This window comes from Gordionus sp. m RMFG-2023, chromosome 1 (genome assembly GCF_954871325.1).
Source record: "Gordionus sp. m RMFG-2023 chromosome 1, tfGorSpeb1-WG-v2, whole genome shotgun sequence".
In the NCBI taxonomy this organism is placed as follows: domain Eukaryota; kingdom Metazoa; phylum Nematomorpha; class Gordioida; order Chordodea; family Parachordodidae; genus Gordionus; species Gordionus sp. m RMFG-2023.
In genome coordinates, this window is record NC_088775.1 from 55,007,164 (window position 1) to 55,031,439 (window position 24,276).

Genomic DNA, 24,276 nt, shown 5'->3' on the forward strand with positions numbered 1-24,276 from the left:
ATATAAAACTACCATAAAAATGCTAAATGTCATAAAATATGATATGAATAAGTCAATGCCAAAGCCAACTATTAGCTGTCATAATTCGTTCTACACTCACAAGAAACCTAATATTCTAAATGAAACATTTAGAGAATTTTTAGATGATACTGATGAACCCTCACCATCTATCGAAGAAAGCTGCGAGGATGAACTTAAAAGATCAGAAGACAAATAATAATGATAGTATTTTGAAGTTTTGGAAGCATGAAAATTCGTTTCCTTTTTTGGAAAAATTAGCGAGTAAAATTTTATCCGCCCCTGCAAGTTCGCCATCTAGTGAAATATTGTTTTCTGTAGCCAATCGCTTGTTGGAGGAAAGGCGTACTCAATTAAAATAAAAAAACATAGATATTAATCTTTTTTTAAATAAAAATTTCGATTTATAAATTGTATTTATTTTTTGTTATGGAATTATAGAAATAAATAGAATAAATTCAAAAAAGTGTATAATTATAGGTTACCAATTTTGAAAAATTTAAAAACACCGTGAATTTTCGGGCGTGACGTGCGTGAATCAAAATATTGCCTTTCGTGAGCGGGCGGCTCAAAAATTTTTTATTGGTAAGCGTGAGTGGGCGTGAATTTTTTTTATTACCACCGTGAGTGAGCGGGCCGTGAATAAAAAATTAGGCCCGCGCCCACCTCTAATATACTAACTCCTATGGATTTATATAATTATGCGAGAATTAATAACCCGGGGATTAATTACATATTTGTCAGTGACTTTGAATATTTGAACTAATCTCGAAAATAGATTTTTAACAGTCAAAGGAATTCCCGGGACACAGAAATAACATGCATTTATTCAATTGGAAGGATAAATGGAAAAGGCGATTGGAACTAGAGGTGGGCGCGAGCCTAATTTTTTATTCACGGCCCGCTCACTCACGGTGGTAATAAAAAAAATTCACGCCCACTCACGCTTACCACTATAAAAAATTTTATGTATTACCATATTTCCATTAATTTATTATTTTTCATTGGTTGTTGTATTTTGTTGGGTCTAATAGTACTCTAGATCTTTGAGTTTAATTGGTAATAAAGAAATACTTATTATATATTAATATAATATTATAAATTCTACTCCTTCACTACTCATACATTACATTAAAGCATTTATTACAAATAATAAAAAGTAAAAACTTTCAATGACATTTGTAAATACTAAAAATTATAATTTAATGCGAAGAATTATATTTTCATTGTAAAATAATATATATAATAATAAAATACTTGAAAGAAGATCACTATATACATGTAAATAAGCTTGTTGATAAATTTGATTTGAATTTGAACATATAAATTTTAAAAGAAAAAGCTAGCAAAAGTAAAAATAGGTTCACTCGGATGTTGTTTATAAAATGCGAAAGATTTTTTGTTTTCAAAAACTAATCTTTTTTTAAAAAAAATAAATTAAATTAAATAATAAATAAAATATATATTTTTTAAAATTATAAATTTGCAAATTTATATTAATAAAAAACAATTTTAAAAATTAAAATTTCCGTGATTTATGGAAATTTGTGTTCACGCCCACTCACGCACGGGGAAAATTTTGGAAAGGCCCGTCACGCCTAATAATTTAAAATTTCTTCACATTCACTCACGCGTAATTTCATGGCCCGCGCCCACCTCTATAGTATATGATTTTCATAAGGACGTTGCACGCTTGCTCTAGTGGCCAACCTCTTAGTAATTCCCCCTAAAATATCGCAAGGAGTTTTGCCATGTGCAGTTCCAAAAAATGCCATGCCTTGATCCCAAAATCATTATAATGGTTGTAGAGGTTTACAAAGTTGTTTTTTAAAAAATTATTGAAATCTTATCAAATATTTTTTTCAAGAATAGAATTAATTTTATTTGAAATAAATTAAAGGAACAAATATTGTGTTTTTGACAATCTGATATAACCACGTAACTTACATGTTTGATGATAACGCTTTCGTGATAAAAAATCATAAATGGATGAAGTGTTGCCTGATTATTAGTCCAATGGAAACCTTGAGCCTGATCTTGATCTGCAAAAGCTTAGTTCTCTGCAAAATCGTATATTATTAGATATTCCCCATCCTTCAAATCTGATTAATGACTAAGATGAAATTGTTCCGAAGAAATAAATGCATGAGGAATTAAAATATTTAATTTTTCAATCAAATACTCCATAAATTCGCTGGCGACTTAGTTAACGTTTCGAGGGTAGTACGGTCTGCTGCCAACCATTGTTTAAATGATATATAATCTATGGCATTATTATCAAACAATAAATGTAGTCTTTCTTTAAGTTTCAAAGTGCCGGGACACATTTGGCATTTCCTTAAGTAACATCAAGGCTGGGCTGGATTGCATAGACTTTGTGCAATGTAATGTTTATAATCTTTAAAGGAGGAAATGGATAGTTATGCTGGTTTGCAGTTAACTTATATAATTTACCACCAATTATAATTAATTTAAAATTTGATGAAATGTGCTGATGCAAATTGTATGCGTTCCAAACCCGCTTGCTAAAATACAGTTTTTCAATCTCATGATAGCAAACTTGCTAAAAACTTTCTTTATATTACTGTTTATTTCAAATTGGTAAATAATTCTTTTATATTACAAAAAACTAATCTCTTATGCACTTTATTCTTTTCCCCGTTAACTTCATTGATATAAAATTATTCATCCTGGCATATAAGTTTTTGTTTTAAGACAGAATTATAAAATTGTTATTTTGTGTTTTTTAAGATTTTTTAGGATTTTAGTTATAATGCTATTATTCACATGTATTTATTGCCCACTTTTTTTAAAAAATGATTACTCTATATTTGGTATAAAATAGAATTTAAGCCATACTACTTATATTTAAATTGTAATAACTATTGGCCCAGTACTCGTCCCAATCTAGGAATTTGTACAAACATTAAGAAATATAATGTCTATCTGTAAAAAAAATTTGAAAGAAAAATAAAGCAATTTATATTTTATAGCCATTTCCGATTTTCTATTTCCGTATATTGGTAATAGATCTGTTTTTAATATAATAAATTTTATATCATATTAAATGGCTATTCTAGAGCTATTTAATAAAATATAAATTATGTCTAAAGCTTAATTACTTTTTTAGATATTTAAAATTTAGTGTATTTTAGAATTTTCGCGTTTCTAAATATGGCAATATCTTATGAAATAAGCCTATCTGAAAAGTAATTTACATTTTTATTTTTTTAAAAAAATCGAAGAGGGTCAGGTTGAATCGTCAGTTGATTTGATATGGAATACAACATATATATATTATTAATTAAATAATAGGTAGACAATTCTTCATTATAAATTTCATTTGCTATTTTTAGCAAATACCAGTTGTCAAATATTTATAAATAATCTATCCCTTTTTCTACGTTTAGTCGTGTCTTTAAATAATATAAAATATAGAATTAGTAAATCATTCACAACATTTTCAAAATTTAATGGATGATTCGAGACATGTTTCTTATCTCTCAAAACTCACGAAAGTTGTGCATTTCGTTAAACTTTTAAGTAATTTTTTATTTAATTTAGGACATAGCCTATAAAATAATTTATTTTATTTATATTTAATGTTAATATTTTATTATTATAAACAAAAAAACATATATAATTTAATATTTTTTTATTTATATTATTATATTATGAAATGAAATGAAATGAAAAAAAAAATGGATTTACTTATTTGATGTGTTTTTAATAAAAAAAATTACATATTATTTTTCTTATAATTTATTAGTGATTTTCACACCCAAAATTTTAAGCAAAAAAATTTTTTTGAAGTTCAAAAAGATTTTTGAACATATTTTGATTTGATAAGAATTTTGAGTTCTTTGTAAATAAATCTTTCTTGAGGAATTCTTTTGTGAATTTTATTATAAATAATAAAATTTCTTTTAGGTGAAATCTTTTATAATTTTTTTCTATCATTTTTGTAAAATTATCTATTTCTTTTAGTATATTAAAAGAGGAGGTCGTGAAGTTCCCACAATTTTTGATTTTCAATGGTTTATCAGTTGGTATGATTTGTACCCGATTTGTACCGTTTTCAGTTTGTACCATCACCGTTTTTGAGATATTTAAAGAACAAAATGGGGGGGGGGGCAACTTCACGACAGCCCCTAACTTTTGAACTTAAAAATAAAAAGTGTAGGTCGATAAAGAATGATTTGTACCGTTTACAGTTCGATTTGTACCATCACCGTTTTCCAGCTATTGACCGTTAAAAATATGGCGCCAAAAATAAAAAACACTCCAAGTTTATTTTTTTAATTTTTTTAACGTACAAGGATAGAGAATCTTTTTTTCTTCATAATGATGCCTTAAATTAAGCTTTATCTTCATTATTTATTTCGGAAATCAAATTTTAAACCTTATATTATAGCGTGAAGTTAGCCCCCCCCCTCCGATATTCAAAATTTGAGATTTTTCAAATTTTTAAAACGGGATTGATTTGTACCGATTTGTACCGTTTCAAACTCGATTTGTACTATTACCGTTTTCCAGCTATTGACCGTTAAAGATATGGCGCCAAAAAAAACACTTACAATTTTTTTTTTTAAATTTTTTAACGTACAACGATAGAGAATCCTTTTTTCTTCCTAATGATGCCTCAAATTAAACTTTATCTTCATTATTTATTTCGGAAATCAAATTTTAAACCTTATATTATAGCGTGAAGTTAGCCCCCCCCCCCCCGATATTCAAAATTTGAGATTTTTCAAATTTTTAAAACGGGATTGATTTGTACCCAATTTGTTTCAAACTCGATTTATACTATTACCGCTTTCCAGCTATTGACCGTTAAAGATATGGCGCCAAAAATAAAAACACTCAAAATTTATTTTTTTTAAATTTTTTAACGTACAACGATAGAGAATCTTTTTTTCTTCCTAATGATGCCTCAAATTAAACTTTATCTTCATTATTTATTTCGGAAATCAAATTTTAAACCTTATATTATAGCGTGAAGTTAGCCCCTCCCCCCGATATTCAAAATTTGAGATTTTTCAAATTTTTAAAACGGGATTGATTTGTACCCGATTTGTACCGTTTCAAACTCGATTTGTACTATTACCGTTTTCTAGCTATTGACCGTTAAAGATATGACGCCTTTACAAACAAAATCTAATAACAAAGTCATTAACATGTTGTAATATTTTTCAATTAGTATACATGTTGATATATTTTTAAAGTGGGGATTAATACTATAAAATTATCAGTGACCCGGAGTGAACTATAACGAACCGTTAAAACATTATAAACCGTTATATATATCTGAACCGTAACCGAACCGATATAATTATTTTTTGAAGGAGTAAAATTATTAAAAAAGGTTAAGCCGGTTCAGTTTTTATAAAAAATTAACTATCGTTGTACGTTAAGAAATTTCTAAAAAAAAAAAATTTGAGTGTTTTTTATTTTTGGCGTCATATTTTTAACGGTCAATAGCTGGAAAACGGTAATAGTACAAATGAAACTGTACAAATCAATCCCGTTTTAAAAATTTTAAAAATCTCAAATTTTGAATATCGGGGGGGGGGGGCTAACTTCACGCTATAATATAAGGTTTAAAGTTTGATTTCCGAAATAAATAATGAAGATAAAGCTTAATTTGAGGCATCATTAGGAAGAGAAAAAAATTCTCTATCGTTGTACGTTAAAAAAATTTAAAAAAATAAATTTGGAGTTAATGAATAAAATACGAATACGAATAGAATAAAGTGTGTGATTGTATTAAATAAGTTACGGAGGAATTCCCAATATATTTTTATGATTTATTTTAAAAATAAGAAGAAAAAAAAGTGATTTCAAAATGAAAATATATATTAATTTATATATATATTTAGTTGCCTTGAGATATACAAATAAATATCACTGAACTTTAAATATAAATTATTTAAGTATTTAAATATATAATAGTTTAACTGAACTTTAAATATAAATTATTTAAGTATTTAAATATATAATAGCTTAAATGAACTTTAAATATAAATTATTTAAGTATTTAAATATATAATAGCGCACATGCAACATGCACTCCCTCCAAAAAAAAAATATATATAAAAAAAAAATTTTAAATTTGAAAACACAACATTGTACAAAAATATGGGGAAGGAAAGAACTCGTTTGGCATGCGAGAGGTAATTTATTTTTAAGAATGAAAATATATGTATAAAGGGGAATTGGCACCATAGTTGTACATGATAGTTTTTTATGTAATTACCCTTACAAAAGGTATAAATTACACTATCAATAGGTACAATTCACACTATAGGTGGCCAATAAACAATAAATATATTTGGAATAAAATTAATAGAATGAAGAAAATTATTTAATCAAAAAAAACAATCATTAAAATATATGATAATTGGAGATGGTGATAAAAAAAATATAAGAAAAGCGTATTATCATAGAAAACAATTATAATTAAAGAACCATTATAATCTAAATGAATAATTTTGACCTTAGAAAATTTGAATTTCAAATGACATTACTGATCCTCTCAGTGACAATACCCCCACGCCATAATTGATTGAGGCTCACTTTGAAAAAAAAACGGAGTTGCGTAGAGTTAATTCTCAAAATTTAATTCTTTTAAAATTAAGGTAGTAAATCAAAGTCATTGTCATTTCTTTTAAATTTAAGGTTATAATCAAAGTCATTGTCATTGAACAATCAATCCTATTCGAAGCGATAACGGATTATTAAAAGTTAAAAAATTAACCCTATCTCCTATCTCTTTAGTATTAAAATCAAAATTAAATCTAATCAAATCAAATTCTTTGATCCAATCTAGACCATATAAAGGTGGTCTCTCCCCTTCCAAAACATAAAAATCTAAATATTTAATCGTATTTAGAAATTTGACCTTACAATTAATAACTTTACCAATTAAGAGAATAATTTCTTCGAACAACTCTTCAACTCCACAACTTCATCCTTTGTAAGCTTTTCAAACTCTTTCATGGGCAAGGATGACACCGGAGAACCAGTATATATCATAAAAGAAAAATAATAATTATTAACTTGACGGTCAATCATAATATCATTAATAAAATTAATTTTATTTCTTGGCCTGGGGTTTGTATCATCTCCGTCTTTTTGAAATTGTTGTTGTTGTTGCTGCTGTTGTTGTAATTGTTGTTGTTGGTGTTGGCCTTAAAAGTCTGCTTGTTCTCTTTCCAAGACGAATAGCCTTGCCAATCGGTTCTATCCTCTCTTCCCCAAGAATCTTTCTCTACATATGTTTTATTATTATTGATCTCCAACGATTGAAATTTGACAACAATGTCCTCTATAATATTAATCTCTGTAGTATTTTCTTCAATCAACCTTGTTTTTAGCTTTTCATTACGACAATTCAACATAAAATGCACCGACAAAAATTCAGGATTGAGCCCCGAACCATACCCTTTCAGTCTATCGAAATACTCTCTGGAAGACTCAAGTCTGTCCGGTTTTGTATTGAACAACTCCAAAATACGCGTGATCATGTTCTTTTCAACTTTCTTTTGTACTAAATCTTTCATTTGTTGATATGATAAATTATCAGTTATCCATGATACTCACAGCCATCTCTTTATCCAATGTTTCGAATAGTTTATATTTTTTTGTAGCTTCATCTATAATATTCTCCGCAAGAAATTTTAGATCCAACGTCTTCAATAATACCTTGATCTTTACATCATTCCTATCCTCCACCATAATGAATAAAATACGAATACGAATAGAATAGAATAAAGTGTGTGATTGTATTAAATAAGTTACGGAGGAATTCCCAATATATTTTTATAATTTATTTTAAAAATAAGCAAAATGAAAATATATATTAATTTATATATATATTTTGTTGCCTTGAGATATACAAATAAATATCACTGAACTTTAAATATAAATTATTTAAGTATTTAAATATATAATAGCGCACATGCAACATGAGTGTTTTTTATTTTTGGCGCCATATTTTTAACGGTCAATAGCTGGAAAACGGTGATGGTACAAATCGAACTGAAAACGGTATAAATCATTCTCTATCGACCTATGCACTTTTTATTTTTAAGTTCAAAAGTTGGTGGGCTGTCGTGAAGTTGGCCCCCCATTTTGTTCTTTGAATATCTCAAAAACGGTGATGGTACAAATCGAACTGAAAACGGTACAAATCGGGTACAAATCAGTCCAACTGATAAACCATTGAAAATCAAAAAGTGTGGGGCCAACTTCATGGACCTTAAAAGAGGTGGTTTTTTCTAATATTTTTTTTAAAATATTTATATTAAACCTTTTTATGTTATTTTATATAATCCTTTTAAGGATAATATTTTAAAACAATTGTCATATTCGTTATTTATTAACATTTTTGAAATTTTTTGACACAAAAGGATAAAAATATAATTTATATTGTAAAGATGTTAAATTATAAATTCAATGAAGATGTTCCTTGGAAAAATGACAATTACCATAATCGGTATTTTTAAACATATTAGATTTTTTTGATGCTAATGGACAAAAATATGTATTTTTAACATATGTTAAATTAAAATTTCAATTAAGAAGTACCATATAAAAGGGCAATCGTCATAATCGTTATTTTTAAAGATTTTTGACGCAAATGGGCAAAAATAAGTAGCTAATTAAATTAAAAATTTAGTGAAGATGTACCATACATAAGTGACAATTATCGTAATCGTTATTTTTAGAGTTTTTTAAAATATTTTTGACGTAAATGGGTTAAAATAAATATTGCTAACATGTTTAAATAAAATTTCAGTGAAGATGTACCCTATATAAGTGTTAATTGTCATAATCGTTGTTAAAGTTTTTTAAATTTTTTTGACGTAAATGGGCTAAAATAAGTATTGCTAACATGGTTAAATAAAATTTTAGTGAAGATGTACCCTAGATAAGTGACAATTGTCATAATCGTTGTTTTTAAAGTTTTTTTGACCTAAATGGGCTAAAATAAGTATTGCCAATATGTTTAAATAAAACTTCAGTGAAGATATACTTTAGAAAAGTAACAATTGTGCCATAATCGTTATTTTTAAAGTTTTGAATTCTAACATGTTAAATTAAAAATTTAGTGAAGAAGAACCATAGATAAGTGACAACGTTACAAAAGTTTAAATTTTTCTGACGATAATAGGTAAAAATATAGATTATAAGCATATTAAATTAAAAACTCGCATGTTTAATTACAACTACAAGTAAATATATTAAAAAAACTCTACCATACCTCCGCCCCGAGCCATTTTTTTAAAAATAATTTTGGTTCGAACCTAATTTTTTTATAAAATTTAGGACAGTGATGGACTTAAATTTTTAGTGTCAAATAAATTGATATATTTAATTCTTGTAAGAAACAAGGCGCTAATATTCTTTTTCTGTATAATATTTTTTAAAGCTTCCAACTCATAAAAAATAGACTTAGAAAACAGTAAGGAATTCACTGCTAGAGTCTAGTTCATTACAAAATCCTAGTATATATGATTTTGTTTATTAAAAAACATTTAGTTAAAATATCTATAGCATTTAGTTAAAATATCTATTTTATATCTGACTTCGATAAAACTAATTTATAAATTTAAAAAAAAATTAAATAATGATGAATTTTTTTTTACTAAATATAATCTTTATTTATGAAATAACATTCACTTTATATTAAATAATATATAAATGAAATATGCTAAATATTATTTATTTCCAAAAAACTTCCTTTAAATTTAAAATATTTATATCCCATGAATTTATCGATAAGCATTGTTTAAGTGTTGTAGACGACATTCTAATTTGTTTTTACGTAAGGGTATCGGTAGGTCTGGAAAATAGTCTTTCGCTGGCAACCGATATTTTTTGTTGCTCTAAATAATCTCTAACATGTTTGTTTACAATCTATATTTTTACCCATTAGCGTCAAAAAAATTCAAGAAACTTTAAAAATAACGATTATGATAATTGTCACTATGGCACATCTTCACAAAATTTTTAATTAAACATGATAACAATCTATATTTTAGCCCATTTGCGTCAAAAATATTCAAAAACTTTAAAAATAACGCTTATGACAATTGTACATCCATGAAATTATAATTTAAACATGTTAGCAATCATTGGCGTATGCAGCGGGGGGGGGGGGGGACCAAAGCCAAAAAATGCAGATGCCGGATTATATTTTTCAAAAATATTATTGTTAATATTAATTTATATTTGTTAATATTTATTACTATCTCATATATATATATATTTAATTACATTTATTTATCACATTCATCTACTAAGTTATTTTATCAATTAATTTCGATTTCAAGTTTTCCTTGGCGTAGTTTACCTATTATTTAAAAATTTTAGTGGCGTAATATTTATCTAAATTTCTAGTCAAATAATAATTATCTCTGAAACTCCTTGTCCAACAGGGAGAAAGAAATTGCAAGCTTGTCCAATGAGATCGAGTCTCCGCCATCAAGCAGTAACAGCTTTTATGGAGTTAAAGAGCCGATTATTAATGCTATTACTGAAATATCACAATGGCTTGAAAGAAATATTTCCTCAGAAGCAAAATTATTGGATTCAATACTTATTCCAAATTTTTTTTCTCATTAGAATGTATTATTTAATTATACAACTACTTTATGTAATACTTTTCAAAAACATAACATTGACTTGATTAAGAAGATGAGAATAGCGGAGAGCATTTTATTAGAACTCAAGAAAATTAGAGCTAATGTTGATGAAGAATTTCATATTTTATATGTTATTGTTGAGTCAAAAGCAGAGGTATACGAGTTTAATATTTGTTCCCTCGACTTGCAGAAAGCAAGCTCATCGTCAAAACATTAATATAGGATCAGTAGAAGAGTATTATAAAACAAATGTCCCCTCTCCCAACCTTTTTCATATGGTGATAGAAAAAAAATATAAATATTTGTTAGATTTTTATCATGAAGATGTTAAAATATCTTATGATGCCTTATTAGCTGAATAACTATGATTTAAAGATTAACTATGGTTGATACAATCCCAAAAAATGCTATGGATGCTTTGCATTATTTCAAACACATTTTAGATTATACTCCCAATGTATTAAAATGGTTATATATATATTAGCAGCTTTAGTAAACTAATGAGAGAACATACTCTTTTTTAAGAAGAATAACAGAGCTTTGCAGAGGTACTATTTGCAGGACATGGCCCAGATTTTTTTTTAATTTTTTCCGGCCCGGCTTTTTTGAAAATAAAATTTTCAGGCCCGGCCCGAATTTTTTTAAAAAAATATATATTTATTTTTGATTTTTATAGCTAATAATGGCGATTTCAAATATTTGGTTTTAAAATATACAGTTCGGCCCGGATATTTTTTCTAAAAAATTTTTCAGGCCCGGCCCGGGTATTTTTTAAAAAAAATTAAAATACGGTCCGGCTCGGGGGCTGGGCCTGCAAGTCTGTGAAAAACATATCTATGAAATACAAAATCTGAAAGTAGAATGATTTGAATCTTTTGAATATTCATAGGCATTTAACGCCAAGCAAGGATAGAAAATTGAAAAATTAGCTCAAAACATACAAAATACAATTATTCCTAAGAAACTTTTTGTGTATTAATTTATATTTCCAACATTTAAATTTTTTATACTTTATATATTTTAAAAGCTCAAAAAATTCAAATTTCAATTTTGGGTCATTTTAGTGATTCATATCGTGGGTTATATTCACTTTATATTTTATAATTCACATTTATTTTATATTTTTTCAATGCCGGTTTATATATATAATTTTTTTAATTCACATTAGTTTAAAATTGTGCATTAGAAAATTTATTAGTCCTAATAAATTTATGCTTAGTATTTTTAATTAACAATAATATTCTTAAAAAAATTTATTATCCCCCCCCCCCCAGACCAAATTCCTGCGTACGCGCCTGGTTAAAGAAATATAAATAAATTACACCTCATAAGATAAGAAAATTTCTAATTCATTCATTATCAAATAAAGGTAAAATTTATTATTCATCCATCATTGAATAAAGAAGAAAATTCTTATTCCCCGTCATTCTTGACGGTCTATCAAAAATCTGTAAAAAATATATTAATGTGCTCTATCTATTATAATAATTCTCAAAAAACGTCAATCAAATTCAGCCAATAGTGTTCCTTTAAAATATATTTGTTAAATAAAAATGATTATAGAGTAATCGGTTCAATGGTAATCTCATACCAAACTCAACATTCATCCACTTTAGATACCATTTCTAACATACTTTACCATCTTCATAAGGTTAAATTTTTTATAGTTATTTTTTTAGTCATATTATTTTTTTTAAAAAATCAATTCATACTACGAAAATCAACTTTTATATACTCAACTCACAGAAGGCGTTAAGATAGTGGACTGCAGGCTAATTCATTTTTCATAACTATAAAATCTAACAAATTTTATTTAGATAAATTATCAATAAAAAGAAATCTATCAAATCATGAAATTTAGCTTATCCAATTGCATATTGTATGATTATTATATATTTTAAAAAGGTTATAAAAATATTTGCATTTATATCATTTTCACTTTAGTTAAACCCTTGGAGTTGTTAAATTAAAAACATCATACTTTATGAGTTATTACTTCTGAAATATAATAGGTCTGTTATTTTTACACTAATTGTTATAATTGGAGCAGTTTGGATTTATTAAGAATGAGTCTTAAAATTGGCTTCAAAGAATTTAAACTTCAATAATTTTATTTTTGATGAGATCACGAATACCAAGATAAAACAAGAGAGGACATGTGCCCCCCTGCTGGATCTTTTCAACAGAGTCTTTGACATGTGGGCTAAATAAAGGAGAGTTTTAATGTCATAGTATGTCTAGAAATTTAGGAATAAAACAATTAATGAAATGTCCTCGAAATTTGAAACTAAAAGCATTTTTAAAGTATACTTTGATAATATCAATGTTAGGAAAAAGCTGAATATAATATGAATGGCATGCTATTTATTTACTGAATCCTAATTGCTATGTACTAATATATTAAGACCTTGGATTTTGACCCATAGAAATATTTTTGCTAATAATCTTCTAAATAGCCAATTGCAATAAGATGGATATCCATCACAATGTTTGGTGGTATCCACCCCATTGCAATGAGCTATTATTCATTGTTAGGATTTGATAAAAGGTCTCGTAAAAATGGAATATATCTGATAGATGGTATCTTAACTTTACCCTAATGACAGCAATTCTTGAATCTGCCATCAGAGGGTTTTTCCATAAAAAAAATCATTGAGTAAAAAAAAAAATTCTGATTCCCCGTCATTCTTGACGGGTTATCATCTAATAATATAATATAAATAAAAAATATTAAATCATATATGGTGAATTCCATATCAAATCAACAAAAAAAAGTCGATTTTCAACCCGATCCCCTTCGATTTTTCTTAAATTTTGTATACTGGTAGTATATACTATAACTAAGAAAAAAATGAAATTTTACCTTCCAACACTGTTTACCCGCTAAGATATGGCCGTTTAAAGCGCGGAAAAATGGTACATTTTTGACAAATTGCACCTCAAAATTATTTTATAACTATTCATTAAATTAAAATATGATGATATTAATGTTAAATTTCTTCAATTTTAGCCATATAAAGAGTGATAACTCCTAAACCCATGTTCATCCCAGTCTAGGATTTTGTACAAATATAAAGCAGTGTGACATCTATCTATAGAGAAAAAAATTTGAAAAAAAAAATACCTTTTCCGCGCTTTAAACGGCCATATCTTAGCGGGTAGGTAAAATTTCATTTTTTTCTTAGTTATAGTATATACTACCAGTATACAAAATTTAAGAAAAATTGAATGGGGTCGGGTTGAAACCTTGGTTGATATGGAATCACCATATGTTTTTTTGTTGATAATAATAAAATATTAATATTAACATTAGATATAAATAAATTAAATTATTTTACTTATTATAAATAAACTAGTAGATAGCTCGTCAAAAATGACGGGGAATGAGAATTTTCTCCTTACTTTTATGAGTTGTTACCTGTTATTTGAAGATAATATCCAATTTTTATTTTTTTTACCACCTCCCCCCTTCAGGCCAGGTTCAATCCATAATAAGTGTAAATATATGATTTGAGTCAAAATATATTTAAAGCTTTTATTTGATAATATCAATATTATTTGTTAAATTTTACTGATCACCTATGCCTTATGTTTAATATTAAAAAAAATTCTCAAGCAAAAGCCATAATAATTTTGAAAAATTCTTCCAAGCCCAATGAAAGATCATAATAATTTTGGTAGTTGAGAATTGGAATAAAATAATTTAAAAATCATAATGAATTTAAAAATACAATCAAAATCAGATTTTCATGGGTCTTTGTTTTATGATCAGGCCGGCCCAGGCCTGCGAAAAAATTTGTTTTAGGCCAATGTCTGACCCATAGTTAATAATAAAAAAATTTCAAAACGTCCAAGCTGATAATAATTCTGAAAAATTTTCCCCGAGCCCAGCCCAATATAATTTATAATAATATTTTCCAAGCCCAGCCCAACCCATAATAATTTTCTCAAGCCTGGCCAACCCATAGAAATTTTCAAAATTTTTTACCAAGCCTGGAGATGTAAATCTCTAAAAACCATATCTATTTTTTTTTATTTTTAACCCCACCCCTACTTCGCCAACCCATTAAGATTAAGAGTGAATACTATTTTTTTGAGTAAAAATATATTTAAATTAGCTTTTACCTAAGAGCCATATAATAAATATTCTGTGCTAAATATTATACCTATGCCTAATATATAATATTAAAAAATTCCTAAGACATATCCACGCACTTGGGAAAATTTTCTCAAATCGTCCAAAGACCATAATAATTTTGGTAGTTGAGAACTAAAATAAAATATATAAAAAGTCATAATGCATTTAAAATACAATCAGAATATGAAAGTTGCATGGGCCTTGGTTTTTAGAGGCCTGGCCATGTCTTCAAAAAAAAAAATTTCAGGCCAATGTCTAACCCATATTTAAAATTAAAAATTTTCAAGCATCTAAGACCATAATAATTTTGAAAAATTTTTCCCAAGTTATATAAAATCATTATAAAAAATATAAAAAATAAAATATATAATCACATTATAGAAATTGCATTTGGCTTAACATTTGCAAGATGATTTTTATTGGACGAATATTTTTTAAAAGAATACTGTTGGCTAAATTCATTGTGACACGGCTTTTATACATATTATAGATAATAATTAATGCTCGGTAGAACAATAATTCTACATAATTATATTCTTAAAATGTCTCAATCACATATAGATAAATTTCGGCTTTAAATTGAACTCAAGCTAACTCCTGAGCTGGCTTGAGCCAGCCGACTCATATGTCTTAATAAGCTGGCTTAAGCCTAAGTCAATTTTTCGAATCAAAAACTGGCTGAGTTTAGAGTTAAGCCGACTTGGCTCAGCAGTTTATATAAAAAAATAAATTTCAGCTCAAAAGTCAGCTTGAGCTAATTCCGGCTTGAGGCAACTCCTGAGCGGTTTATTAATTCCATGTTATAAAAATTTCCACCAATAAAGTCCAAAATCCCTGAAACCGAATTCGGGTCCAGAACCATTTTTAGTTTCGACATAAATATTTTACTAAAAAATGGAAATAATGTCTTTTTATAATTTTTGTTCACATAAATCAGTAACCTAAAATTTAGCAATTTACCAGACATTTGAGTTAACCGTATAAAAATCGACTCAAATGGTGTCGTTTTACAAAATATATGTAAAAGAATAAATATCAAAAATCATAATTTACTTATAAATAAAAAAACTAAAAAAATTGAGCAGACCCAGCGAGTATACTAAGTAAGCCGACTTAGCGAGCCGACTGAGTGAGTCAACTAAGCGAGCTGACTACGACCCGACCGGTATTTATTCATAGAAAATTTTTTTTGGCTAGGTTATAAAATTTTTTTAACAGCCTTGGTTTTTAAAATATATATATATACCTATTCGACATTTTATGGATCGTTTTTCAACGAATATTAAAATTATATACAATAACTTTTCAAATTATCTTATCCCCATTTGTAATTAAAGGAGTGAGTTTGAATCCCCAAACTTTCTATTCGCCTGTTCGATAATTCCCTTACTTACTGTTCCTTGTAATTTAATATGGTCTTTTATATAAGTATATCACTCATTTTGCGCTCTCCAACATACATAATTGCCTAAATTTGAGGCAGAGAAAAAAGTGAGATAAAATGATGCTTATCTAAAATAAACTTTTCCCATAAAAGTGTATTATATTTTGAATATTTAGGGTTTCTTGGTTGTCAATTTGATTAAATATCACTTAAAATAATGATTAGTTAAATTATATTTTAAATGAATGAATGTTATATATTATGATACACAATTTAAATATATTTCATTTATTTTTAATTTTTATAGATATTTGGAATAAAATATTCGCCAGGCCCGGTTATTTTTAAAAAAAAATTAAAACCAGGCCTGGGTGTATATTTTAAAAAATACCGCCTGCATATCTTTGAGTTATATATATATCAGAGACCTGCAGGCCCGGCCCTAAACCCGGCCCGGGCAGGGCCGGGCCGTATTTTAAATTTTTTAAATATACCCGGGCCGGGCCTAAAAAAAATTTTTTTAAACATATCCGGGCCGGCCCTAAAAAAATTTTTTTCCTAAGATTGTTAAACCCGGGCCGGGCCGGGCCGGGCCTTAATATTTTTTATAAATATTTTTATATTATGAGTTAATGGTTATAAGATTATATTATATTATAGTTATGATTAATATAATATTGGGTGATGGTTAACACTACCTAACACCCACAGATCGATCTAATTATTAATTTCCTGCAAATTTATTCAAAGTATTAATATATTTTTTTATAATTCATATCTAAATTTTTACAACATATTTTACCAAAACAATCAAATAAAAGAATATCTTAAATAAGCCCCAATATTCAAGTATTATTAATATATTTTTTTATAATTCATATCTAAATTTTTAGAATATATTTTACCAAAACAATCAAATAAAGGAATATCACTTCTTAAAGTTTGTAATACCTTTCAAAGCGAAAAGGAGAAATAAAATTTTACTTAATATAAAGCATTTTTTAATTGAAAAATTTGTTTTACACAAGTATCATTTTATTTCTCTTTTTCTCTGTCCCAAATTCAAGCAATTACGTATGTAGTCAGGGACAGATCGCAAAATAACGGAAAACTATATAAAAGATTATATTAAATTACAAGAGGCTCAGGAAGTAAATGAAATACCATCGACCAGTCAAATTACGACTGTTGTTAAACAAACTGAATCGTTTTATGACAAATGGGCGATGGTAATTCTGGTAATATGTCAATACCCGATGATGAATATTATAATTACATAAATAATAGATAAAACATTTAAGGTGGATAATTTGTTAGAGTGGTGGGCGGCTCATCAAAGCGAATTTCCAATTTTAGCAAAATTGGCAATTCCTGCTTTAAGTGCAAGCTGTGAGCGGAATTTTTCCAGTACTGGGAGAATTCTTGAAGAAAGAAGAAGTTATCTTCAACCTGAAAAGGTAGATATGCTTCTCTTTCTTCATGATAATTTGTGAATTTTTAATATCTTTCTTGAGTATAGGGTTTCGTCAATCCTGGTTTTTTACTTTGCAAACTGTCAAATATTTATTGCATTTATTATATTTACCTTGAGTCTTGAAAGTTTTTAATCCAACATTTTTCTATATTTTTTTTTACAATATTATATAATACAATTATCTTCTTTTGTTAAAAATTTATATTATAAAATAAATTATATTAATATTGTGCAATTAGATTATATTTTCAAAATATTTATTTTTATAAATTCAATATAATATTCTCAAAATATTAGCTTTTTAAATGTATTTTTTAAATAATAAGCGATAATACTCGCTGAAAAATATGGTAAAATACCTCATAGGTGAATTTTTGTATATACCAGGTCGAATATAATTTTAAAAAATTCCGAGCCGGGCCTGAAATTTTTAAATCCGAGCCGGGCCGGGCTGTAAAAATTTTTTTTAAAAAATATCCGGGCCGGGCCCAAAAAATTTAAAGCCGGGCCGGGCCGTGCAAATGGTACCTCTGCAGGTCTCTGATATATATAATACTCATATTGCCAATTTTTTTGAATTAGATTTATTTTGATCATATATAAATATCTATTAAGTAACTCACAATATTAAATGACAAATACTTGAACCTAGTGAATTCTTATTCCTTGGCAGAACATATAAGTAAATATTAACTATTGTTCCTTTTAAGGAACACAATCATGTATTTCTTAAAATCATTCTGGTTCGTAAATTTTTTTATATAGCTTCGTGTAATGCTTTTTAGTTTTATACAACATTATATATTTCTATGTATTAGAAAGAAACAAACAAAATTATGTATCTTATATCAGTATAAATTATTTTGCGTAAGTACTTTTATTTTACATTAATAATATTTTCTAAATAATTTTTTTTTAAACAATGCAAATGCACAAAACCCCTTAAATTTTATTTATTTTTTAAAATAGATTTATAATATTTTAAAACTTCTTTTATGAAAATAGAAAGGAACACCCAAAGTTTTATTTATTTTAAATCTTTTTATATAATAACCCAATTTTATTATTTATACTTCAAATAAAAGAATTTTTTTAAATATGGTATCTGAATTATAAAAATATTTTACAAAAGAAAAAAGATAATTTTGCAAAATGCGATTTCTGCGGAATTCAAATTTCACGGGGAGGATGAAAAATTCATTTAATACTACCAATATCCGTAAACATTTTTTAATTGTTGTAGAAATAAAAAAACTAAATTAAATGCATAATTCTATTTTTTGCATAAAAAATATAGATATTTTAATTACATTTAGTTCAAAGGGGGGTGGTAAAAAATCAATATAAATATCGGATCGGTGAAAAATATATGAATCGGCACAGCCCTACAATTTATATAAGAGATGAACCGACACCTTTTAGCAAATACACGGTATCGGCCGATAATACTAATACCCAATACCGATACCAAAAAATAGCGATACATTATAATTATTGAAAAAAGCAATGATATAAAATTCATCAATATTATCATTTTTTATTTATATATCATTTATAATTAATTTATAAAACTAAATTAATAAAAGAAAAGAAAAAAGATAAACATTAACACTAAAAAAACTAAAAAATCTATGAAGGTTAATTAACATTTTTGAATATCGACCACTGGTGTAAGTTAAAATTGTAAGTATCGACCGATATTGATCGATGCCATAAATATTGGTCCGATACTAATACATTTCTGATTTACATTATTTTTAATTTATTTTTGAATGTCTGATTAGGAATTAAATTTTTTTATGTATTAAAAAGTTGTTTCGAGTCAATTTAGTTCAAAGATTATCTTTGTAATACACCAGAGGTTAAAAAATTCAGGAAGGCCGAGATAATTTAAGGCTAAAAAAATTTAGGAGGGTAGGGAGAAAATAGGGGGTTAGCATTGTCAGTGGTTTAGGGTTGTGTAGAAGCGCCTAATAACATCTATCCATATATAAATCAATTTTTAAATGTCATTTGGAGCACTACAATTATCGAGCCGCTATATTTGAAAAATAAGGACAAAATAAATATACTCTACGTCCCATGAAGAATGGCAATACAGTAACCCTGATTCCTTCCGTAATCTCCTTGTGAACCTCTGTCAATTCCAACCACGAATAATTTTTTTCCTGCCAAATCTTTAAGGTTTCTTTAGGCTTAAATCTCGGATCTAATAAAATTAGAATTATTGACATTAATAAGGAAAAAATAAATAATCATCTGATTAATGTTAAATCGCTAACGATTTTATCGCATCGCATTTAATATAAATTCAGCCTTGTTCGTTCAAAAATGATTATTAATAGATATTCCATGTCAAATATATCATGATTCGGCCCAGCATTTCCTTTTGAAATTTTACTTAAACTAGCTTACATTTTAGTCTCCTATGTTTTATTTGGATTTAAAAAATGGCCTAATTTTACGGTTTACGGTTATATTATATTAATGATTTATTGAAAACTACCTAATTGTAAATAATAAACTAGTATCAAATTAAAACTTATACCTTGTATCGTTTAAAAATGAATTTAAATATTAAATTTCGGTAACCATCAAATATAAAATCCTAAATATGGGTTGCTCCTTAACATTACTTATCATTTTATGTAGTATTAAAAAATGGGTGGTACACACCTCAATAAGCAAATTATAAAAATTGATGTATTTGAACAAATAAATCTTATATAATTTATTATGATCCTTTTTCGATTTTAAAATTTGTCAAATCACTTGCGTATTACCTAAGTATTTAAGTAACTCTGTTCCTATAAAATCAGTGGTTAAAGATATATTCTTTTTGTCCATTTATTATATTTATTTATACTATATAGTCAACATATTATTACAATTGTATAATTTATAGAATTATAATTTTTAACATATTTCCTGACTTTAATTATACACCATTCGTCATGCAAATAAAGAATAAATCTCCCCTGGATTCTGTAGTAAAATTGATCCATATCACCCTCACTCTGGAACCACGGGGTTGGGTAGTATCGTGAATATTTTTTTATATAAGATACAAGATACTTTTACATCTTTAAACTTTTCTAAAGAATCTTGTATCTAAAATACAAATTATTTAAAAATATCTGTATCTTAATAAACTTAGCATTCAAAAAGATACAGATACTTTAAAAAAATTATATTAGTTAATTTAATTAGTATCAAAATTATAAATATTACTTTAAAGTTGTAATCAAAAATTTATTCCGAGTTTTGATATTTTAAGATAGGGTAAACATATGACGTTGTCTTTATAACAATTTTCCGAACAACTATATGTTATTAAATCGCCATTCATCTAGAGGTCTGCATGGGTTGCCAATAAATAAATATAAATATCCTAAATAATTATTTTAATTCATAATGTCAATTAAAAAAACATGTTATTTTTTATCAAACACATTTCATCATTAAAATGTCAATCAGAATAAGATGACATTTTCAATTTTATTTTACATAACATCCGTTTAAGTTTTGTTATATTTTCTGCCTGTTATTATTCATACTTTAATCCCCCTCCCCAAGCCAAAAAATGCAGATGCCGGATATATTTCAAAAATATTAATGTTTATAATATTTTATATTAGTTAATATTTATTCGTATCTCATATTAAATATGGTATCACGTCAATTCGGCGCGCAAAATTCGGCGCAGAAAACTCGGCGCGGCGTCAATTCGGCGCATCATCAATTCAGCGCGGCGACAACTCGGCGCGGCGTCAATTCGGCGCGTATCTAATACAGTTGCAATTTATTATAAATTTATTAGTATAAAAAAAAGGATGATTAAATAGAAATGATTTTGAATGTTGGTCATATTAATTATTTCTTCGTATTTTTTTTTACAAAAATCTCAATTTTATTTACTAAATGTTTAATATCAATAAAAAAAATTAACAACCAATATTTATACCGATTTCCTTGCTGGACCAATTTACCACATTATAAGGTAGGGGAGACTGGGGTTAATTGGACCGATTTTTGCAAAATTTAGCTCCTGTTTTTTTTATATAATATAAAAAATAATATATGATTAGATACCTCCTAAAACTATACTCTATAAAGGTACCTTATAAAAATTTTAAGAATATCCAAAAAGCCCCAATAGCGGGGTGGGGCAAATTCAAGGGGCTTCCTAAATCATTGGTTTTTTTAGCCATAATAAATTGAAATGCATTTTTATTTATTAATAATGATACGTATAGAATTATTTAATTGTTTTATTGTTAAAAATTTCATAATACTTATAAATTGAAGCAAATTATATATAAAAATTGAAACTTAATTTAGGTTAATTTAATAAACATTTTGGACATAAAGGAGATATTATGATTTCTTAGCATAAATCCTAAATACCAATCATAAATAGCCATGAAATTGCTTTTGTGCGATAATTCGTTTTTGATTATTTTATAATAGATTAATTAATTAAACATAATATATATTTAAAATGATTAATAGAATTATTTTAAGGATTTTTAATAAATCTAAAAAATGAATAAGTCTTAATTTGAATTTTATTGGATCAACATTAGTGTTGTTAAACGTCCGATTTGGGTCGATTAAGATTTTAGCCATAATAACATGTAAGATTAGAGATATAAGTCCAAACTTTTCATACATTTAGAGCAAAATCTCGCTTAGATAATATTGGCTACTAATCAAAATAGGGGAGACTGGGGTTAGGTACCGGGGCTTGGCAAACCACTTAATCTCTTCTTAAAATTAAATACACCAGAAGGTTAAAATTTTATCATAATATAGTTTTTATTAGTTTACGTCTATAGACAAAAAATCTTTTGAAATAATTATTAAAAATTTTATTTAAGAAATAAAATATTGATGAAGTTTTTATAATTTGGGAAAGTTTATTGAGTATTTATTATATCCAGAAATTTAGAGTTAGCAGGGCTTGCTAAACCATACACGTCAATTATGGCAGTTAATAATGAAAAAAATATAAAATGTTTATTAAATTAACCAAAATTAAGTTTCAATTTTTATATATAACTTGCCTTAATTTACCCGCTATTGGGGCTTGTTGGACAAAATTTTTCTTTTACAAAAAGTAAAATTCAAAAAAAATGATTATATTCTTAAATTTTTTATAAGGAATCTTTATAGAGTATAGTTTAGGTATCTAATCATATATATTTTTTATATTATCTAAAAAACCAGGAGATATAGCCAATTTTATAAAAATCGGTCCAATTAACCCCAGTCTCTCCTACCTTATAATGTGGTAAATTGGTCCAGCAAGGAAATCGGTATAAATATTGGTTGTTAATTTTTTTTATTGATATTACACATTTAGTAAATAAAATTGAGATTTTTGTAAAAAAAAATACGAAGAAATAATTAATATGACCAACATTCAAAATCATTTCTATTTAATCATCCTTTTTTTTACACTAATAAATTTATAATAAATTGCAACTGTATTAGATACGCGCCGAATTGACGTTGCGCTGAATTGACGTTGCGCCGAATTGTCGCCGCGCTGAATTGATGTTGCGCCGAATTGTCGCCGCGCCGAATAGACGTTGCGCCGAGTTGTCGCCGCGCCGAATTGACGTTGCGCTGAGTTGTCGCCGCGCTGAATTGACGTTGCGCCGAATTGACGTTGCGCCGAATTGACGTTGCGCCGAATCGACGTTGCGCTGAGTTGTCGCCGCGCTGAATTGACGTTGCGCCGAGTTGTCGCCGCGCTGAGTTGACGATGCGCCGAATTGACGCCGCGCCGAGTTTTCTGCGCCGAATTGTCGTGCGCCGAATTTTCCGCGCCGAATTGACGTGGAACCATTAAATATATATTTAATTACATTTATTCATTTATCTACTAAGTTATTTTATCAATTAAATTCGATTTCAAGTTTTCCGGCGTAATATTTATTATTTTCAAATTTTTAGTGGCGTAATATTTATCTACCATTTTCAAATTTCTAGTCATATAATAATTATTTATGAAACTTCTTGTCCAACAGGGAAAAAGAAATTGCAAGTGCAACGAGATAGAGTCTCTGCCATCAAGCAGTAACAGCTTTTAAGGAGTTAGAAGAGCCAATTATTTGCTATTACTGAAATAACACAATGGCCTGAAAGAAATATTTCTTCAGAAGCAAGAAAATTATTGGATACAATGCTTATTCCAAATTTTATTCTCATTAGAATGTATTATTTAATTATACAACTATTTTAAGTATTACTTTTCAAAAACATGACATTGACTAGATTAAGAAAATGAGAATAGCGGAGAGCATTTTATCAGAACTCAAGGAAATTAGGGCTTATGTTGATGAAGAATTTCATATTTTATTGTTGAGTCAAAAGCAGAGCTATACGTGTTTAATATTAGTCTCCATCGACTTGTAGTAAGGCAAGCTCATCGTTAAAACATTAATATAGGATCAGTAGAAGAGTATATCTTAAATACAGATACATTTATAACCCAAATAAATGAATGTTTAATTCATCATGCAGCACTTACTAATCTGCAAATAACTTCCACAAAAGCCTTCCCAACCTTTTTCAGATGGTGATAGAAAAAAAATTTGTTAGATTT

At 27.2% G+C, this 24,276-nt stretch overlaps 1 protein-coding gene across 3 annotated transcripts in view; it reads right to left on the reverse strand.

The window, feature by feature from the left end:
* Nucleotides 1-24,276, reverse strand: part of LOC135922095 (polymerase delta-interacting protein 2-like) — a 154,486-nt gene that overhangs the window by 39,238 nt on the left and 90,972 nt on the right. For all 3 annotated transcript variants that reach the window (XM_065456509.1, XM_065456508.1, XM_065456510.1), the window contains one exon: nucleotides 19,736-19,872. In XM_065456509.1, the coding sequence (XP_065312581.1) occupies nucleotides 19,736-19,872 (137 nt within the window). The remainder of the gene's footprint in view (nucleotides 1-19,735; nucleotides 19,873-24,276) is intronic.